General features: G+C 40.8%; 1 protein-coding gene across 1 annotated transcript; it reads right to left on the bottom strand.

The window, feature by feature from the left end:
• Positions 1–4,922: 4,922 nt before the first annotated feature.
• Positions 4,923–5,600, bottom strand: LOC142173547 (uncharacterized). The gene is made up of 3 exons (XM_075239160.1): positions 5,399–5,600; positions 5,251–5,332; positions 4,923–5,151 (listed from the first exon to the last, which is right to left on the bottom strand). The coding sequence occupies exons 1-3, from the start codon at positions 5,598–5,600 to the stop codon at positions 4,923–4,925; spliced, it is 513 nt and encodes a 170-aa protein (XP_075095261.1).
• Positions 5,601–6,652: the final 1,052 nt, after the last annotated feature.

The following is a 6,652-nucleotide window of genomic DNA, read 5'->3' on the forward strand; positions in this document are numbered from 1 at the left end:
AGATTTAGGGTTGTTTGAAGCGTGGCTGCCGGCGGAGGATTGTGGGGGTGTGGTGGTGGCTAGGGTTTGGAAAGTTGAGGGAGATGAAGAGAATAGGGGGAGTTCTGGGGGTTAAGGGGATTTTCGGACAGTTATAAGGTTTGGGATGGTTAGTTTAGGACCGCTAGATGAGAGAAAATCAAAGGCTGGGATTAAGAGGTGAAAACGTCATCGTTTGGTTTAAGTGGGTGCTGGACCGATTTTTTTGAAAGGGAATTGGGATGGGGCGAGTATTTGGAACTAACTGGGCCAAGTAGTTTGGCCCAAATGTAGACCTGAAAATCGAAATTGGCCCTCTTTCTTTCCCTTTTCCTTAATTTTCAAGAATAACCAATTTATTTAACACTCCTAATTCCAACTAGTTTGCAAAATTAACCTAATAACCTATTTTTATAACAATTAACTAATTCATTTAGCTAACAAATGCATGTAAAATTACTAATGTATTTTTGGTATTTTGGTATTTTATAAATGCAATTAATTATGCAATTAAAATCTAAAAATGTAAAGATTCAAAATATTTTTTATATTTTCTTTAGGATCTAAAATGCAACTTAAAAATGCATCAAACACGAGTGTGTACAAAGAAAAATAATTTAAAGCTATTTTTAGAATTTTTAGGAATAATTTTATATCAGGGTAAAAATTACCTGCACACAACTGCCCCTCTTTGGTCGGAAACATGAAGAGTTTTCGGGCAAAGATAAAGTGAGCAATTACGAGCAATTTTTGCCCGTTTGACACTCCAAGGGAAGCATTTTGAAAAAGTTTGATTGAACCTTGCTTCGGAGGATGCCTACATATCTTTGACTACAAAGGAATCAGGTCAGTGTAGTTCTGAAAGTTTTGGTAGCTGCGACTACCGAGAAGCTGTAATTTCACTGTTGTTGCTGCTATTTGCTGCTTGGTGAGCTCCTTATTACACCAAAGTCAAAACGAAAAAGATTAACTAAGCCTATCAGCTACGAGTTACAAGATTCCTATCTATGAGTCTTGATCTTGAGTCTTGGATGGTTCTTCACACAGACTCTGATCTGAACCTTGATGCTGGCTAGATGCAGGTGCTAGTTCATTCTTCTTCAGCTTTTTCGGATCAAAACAGGACATGCAAAGCTTGTGACTTCAATCATGTCTTGAGCGGTCCACATCTTTTCTCCTCTTCTGCACTTTGAATTCACTTCCTTTCCTTTTCTTTTCTTTATTTTGGATTTAGACTTCTTTTGGTCATCTCAACATTGTACCTCGAGGTATAACCTGCTCAGGCACCAAAACAAATAAACAAACGAAATTTTTCTGCCCTATGTTTCACTAGGAAAATTTTATGAGTTATTGGTAACAAAACTCTATACTACTTCATTATTGAAAGCGATAAAAGGCCGGGATTGGAGTATCCTGGGAAAACAAAGACTTGGGAGTGGAAACTCTATGTCTAAAAATATCAACTAGGGAGTGGAGACCCTATATTAGAAAAGCGACTAGGGAGTGGAGACCCTATGTCTAAAAACATCAACTAGGGAGTGGAAACCCTATGTTGGAAAAGCGACTAGGGAGTGGAGACCCTATGTCTGAAATAAAATCATCAACTAAGGAGTGGAGACCCTATGTTGGAAAAGAGACTAGGGAGTGGAGGCCCTATGTCTAAAAATATCAACTAGGGAGTGGAGACCCTATGTTGGAAAAGCGACTAGGGAGCGGAGACCCTGTGTCTGAAATAAAATCATCAACTAAGGAGCGGAGACCCTATGTCGGAAAAGAGACTAGGGAGTGGAGACCCTATGTCTAAAAACATCAACTAGGGAATGGGACCCTATGTTGGAAAAGAGACTAGGGAGTGGAGACCCCATGTCTAAAAAATCATCAACTAGGTGGAAACCCTATATTAGAAAAGCGACTAGGGAGTGGAGACCCTATGTCTAAAAAGCAACTAGGAAGTGGAGAACCTATGTTGGAAGAGAGACTAGGGAGTGAAGACCCTATGTCTAAAATAATTTCAACTAGGGAGTTGAGACCCTATGTTGGAAAAACGCAGCTAGGGAGTGGACCCTATGCTACCATGAATTTGAACTTTTTCTTTCTTTTCTTTATTTATTTATTTTATTTTTTTTTTATTTCAGAGAATGAGTAAATGCGGGAAATAATTTTGGAGGAAACTTCCCTTTGGAGTGGTTGCAGCAAAGTTGTTTCTAGCCTTTGCGCAATTTCTGTTTGGTTGCACCTGTTTCTTGCAAGGTTACTTTTGGATTGCACCTGTTTTCTGTTTTTCAAACAAAGAATAATTTGTTAGTTTGAAACGGTGGTTGGTTTTGTGGCCTTGAACGTTTCGGTCACTTGATCTCGGCCCTTTTTACGGTAATTTCACCGCAACTGGTTGTTTCCTCAAGATCGATTTCCTTTCTGGTCCCGGAGAACCTTTGGCTTGTACAAACATTGCCATGACGGTTAGTCACGTAGGACCTAACCTTTTCAATCTTTGTTTCGCCTTTGTGAACATTTCAGTTTGATTTCCTTCTTTTAATTTTTAACTTCAAAGCATTAGGGAATCCTTGGTTTTTCAAACCTTGCCAAGACGGTTAGTCGCATGGGACTCAACCTTTTCAACTTCATTTCCGCCCTTGTAGTCATTTCAATTTGATTTCCTTCTTTTGAGAGTTTTCGATTTCAAAGCATCGGCCACCATGGCCAGTTCGGGTCGACTCGATGCCTCTGCCGAGGCTGGGTGCCTTTTTTGCATATTAGCTCGTATCAAGCGAGAACCCTGTAAATTAGTCTTGTCATCCCTTCTTTGTCTTAGTTTCAGAACAGAGTTAGACCGAAAGGGAGTCAAAGAAAAACAAACAATGGAATGAACAAATGAATTTAGGCAAAAGGTATCCCTTTCGGGGAAAGGAAAGAATGAATTATCTGGAGTACGTGCGAACTTCAATGAACATGACATGCCTTTTGGACTGGATGCCTGATCTGTGTAAATCGTCCGACCCTCAGAAATTTATCACAACTTTTGCCTAGAAACCGAGAAACCTTGCCCAGGACTGTCAATATCAATGGCTGTAAAGATCCTCTTTTCGATCAGTAGTGCCGCCCTTTGCGGATTTTCACCAACTGACCTCTCTCATTTCTCTTCTCACCATCGCCTTATAGTGCCCTTTGCGGGTTTTCATTAACAAGACATTCTCATTTTCATTTTCTCTGCTCGTCATCGCCCTATGGTTCCCGTGAGGGTTTTCACCAATAAGACTTTCTCATTTTGGCATCAGATCCAAGTGACTGTATCCTCTAATTTTTGAACATTCTCGTTGATTGGCCGGAAGGACTTGAAAAGGATTTGGGTAAAAAGGAATTAGATTGAATTACAACTTTGGAACCTTTTAGGCGAAACCATCGCCGAACCATTGTAATATCTACCCCAGTTTCAACTTTTGGGGAACTTAGGATTTTTATTTTGGTATGACTGAACCCCAGAGAGAGGCTGCCTACGTATCCTTTCGGAATCAAGTCAAACGTAGTTCAAAGAACTTTTGTTTTTGATTTCCTTTGTTTTCTTTCTTTTCATTCATTTTTTATTTCATTTTTTTAATAATAACTTCCAGGTTCCAAAGAGGGTAATCAAAGAAAAATGAGCCGACTCAAAGGGTTTGCAAGGCTTGGTAGTGTTTGGATAGCGAGAATGAAAGCCTTCGTCATCCCAATCAGAGAGAATTAAAACTGCGTAAAAGGGTCAAACATAATACCTTTTGACGGCATCTGCATTGACAGCTGTTTCGGGATCATTTCCTTCGATATCTCCCAAATACAATGCTACTTTCGGCAATAGTTTTCTTATAATGTACGGAACTTTCCAATTTAGATCAAATTTTCCTTTTGCTTCCTCATGATGCAGGAGAATACGTCTCAGAACGAGTTGCCCCACTTCGAATTTCCTGGGTCGCACTTTCTTGTTGTAGGCACGGGCCATTCTTTGTTGGTACAACTGCCCATGGCAAACTGCGGCCATCCGCTTTTCATCAATCATGGTTAATTGTTCTAACCGGGTCTTGAACCATTCATCATCCTCGATCTCGGCTTCAACAATGATTCGAAGAGAGGGAATTTCAACTTCTGCAGGTATTACAGCTTCAGTACCGTAAACCAATAAATAGGGCGTGTCCCCAATTGAGGTGCGCACGGTGGTTCGATATCCCAATAATGCAAAAGGCAGCTTTTCATGACACTCTCTAGAACTTTGAATCATTTTCCTGAGGATCTTCTTGATGTTCTTGCTTGCAGTTTCAATTGCGCCATTAGCTTTGGGCTGATAAGGGGTAGAGTTACGATGTATAATCTTAAATTGTTCGCATACCTCCCTCATTTCAGATTTGCAGTATTGTCTGTAATTATAGTTTTAGGAATACCAAAACGACAAATAATGTTGGAATGCACGAAGTCCACCACTACTTTCTTAATGACAGCTTTGAAAGTGACCGCTTCGACCCACTTTGTGAATTAATCAATGGCAACCAGGATGAATCTGTGCCCATTTGAAGCTTTCGGCTCGATTGGCCCAATAACATCCATGCCCAAGCAACGAATGGCCAAGGCGCCGACATAAGATATAACTCTGAAGGCGGTGTATAAATCAGGTCACCGTGTATCTGGCATTGATGGCACTTCCGGACGAAACTGAAACAATCCTTTTCCATGGTCATCCAGTAATAACTTGCTCGGAGAATTTTCTTTGCAAGGACATATCCATTCATATGAGTCCCACATACTCCCGAATGAACTTCGTTCATGATCTTTTCATCTTCTCGAGCATCTACGCACCTCAAAAGATTCAGATCTGGAGTTCTTTTGTACAAGACTTCTCCTCTCAAAAAGAAATTGATGGCAAGCCTTCTGATAGTGCTCTATTGATCTCCATTGGCCTGCTCGGGATATTCCTTTGTTTTCAAAAATCTTTTAATATCATGATACCATGGACGACCATCTGGTTCTATTTCAATTGCATTACAATAACCATGCCTTTGTCGAATTTGGATTTCCAGCAGGTCAATATGGACATTGCCCCGATACGGCAACATTGAGACCAAAGTAGCTAGTGTATCAACTAACTCATTGTGGAATCGAGGAATATACCTGAACTCGACGGACTTGAACCATTTGCTAAGATCTTCCACATGTTGCCTGTATGTGATAAGCTTGATGTCTCGAGTTTCCCATTCACCTTGGGCTTACCGAATGATCAAATCAAAATCTCCCATGATTAACAATTCTTTCACATCCAGATCAACTGCCATATTCATGCCCATAATGCAGGCTTCATATTCAGCGATGTTGTTTGTACAGAAGAAACAAAGCCGGGCTGTGGCCGGATAGTGCTGACCAGTGGGCGAAATCAAAATTGCACTAATCTCGACACCTTTTGCATTTACAACTCCATCAAAGAATATTTTCCAAGCATTGGAGTCCTCTGGAATTACTTCAATTGAATTTACTTCTTCGTCCAGAAAGTAAGTACTCAGGGGTTGGTATTCATCATCAACCGGATTCTTAGCTAGATGATCCGCCAAGTCTTGAGCTTTCATCGCCGTGCGGGTGACATAGACAATGTCGAATTCAGTGAGCATGATTTGCCATTTTGCTAACCTTCCCGTGGGCGTAAGTTTGTGGAATTTGTACTTCATAGGATCCATTATGGTTATGAGATATGTGGTGTAGGCCAAAAGATAATGTCTGAGCTTCTGGGCGACCCGAGTTAGGGCGCAGTAAGTTCTTTTCTAACAGAGTGTATTTGGCTTCATAACTAGTGAACTTCTTGCTCAAGTAGTATATGGCTTGTTCTCTCTTCCCGGTCACATCATGTTGCCCCAGGACACAACCGAAGGAATTTTCCAAGACCGTCAAGTACAAGAACAAAAGTCTTCCTAGCTCAGGTGGAACCAACACTAGCGGATTTGACAGATATTCTTTGATTTTATCAAAAGCCTCTTGACATTCATCTGTCCATTTGATCGCCGCATCTTTCTTCAACAACTTAAATATGGGCTAACATGTGGTAGTAAGCTGAGCAATGAACTTGCTGATATAATTCAATCTTCCCAGTAGACTCATGACCTCTTTCTTAGTTCTCGGAGGTGGCAAAACCCAAATAGACTTTATCTTTGTTGGATCTAACTCGATACCCCTCCGGCTAACTATAAACCCCAGAAGTTTCCCAGATGGAACTCCGAATGCACATTTAGCTGGATTCAATTTCAAGTCATACCTACGCAGACGCTCAAAGAACTTCCTCAATCCCGCGCACGGTCTTCTTGCGTTCTGGACTTAATGATCACATCATCCATATACACCTCAATTTCATGGTGCATCATGTTGTGGAAAATGGCAGTCATGGCTCTCATGTAGGTTGCCCCGGTATTTTTCAGACCAAATGGCATGACTCTGTAATAGTAAGTGCCCCAAGGTATGGTGAAAACCGTCTTTTCTGTGTTTTCTTCATCCATCAGAACCTGATGGTACCCAGCATAAAAATCCACTAAAGACTGTATCTCATGTTTGGCATAGTTGTCAACAAGAATGTGGATGTTTGTCAATGGAAAGTTGTCATTGGGGCTTGCCTTGTTCAAATCCCGATAAT

Source organism: Nicotiana tabacum, chromosome 19 (genome assembly GCF_000715075.1).
Source record: "Nicotiana tabacum cultivar K326 chromosome 19, ASM71507v2, whole genome shotgun sequence".
Classification (NCBI taxonomy): Eukaryota; Viridiplantae; Streptophyta; class Magnoliopsida; order Solanales; family Solanaceae; genus Nicotiana; species Nicotiana tabacum.

Bases quoted from the DNA above. Each gene is read 5' to 3' on its own strand.
- LOC142173547 (XM_075239160.1), bottom strand. From the start codon at position 5,600: ATGAAAGCTCAAGACTTGGCGGATCATCTAGCTAAGAATCCGGTTGAT. The intron at 5,333-5,398 runs GTCAGCACTATC...CTGAATATGAAG, and splicing joins AATTTTGATTTCGCCCACTG to CCTGCATTATGGGCATGAAT. The intron at 5,152-5,250 runs GTAAGCCCAAGG...CGTCGAGTTCAG, and splicing joins GATTTTGATTTGATCATTCG to GTATATTCCTCGATTCCACA.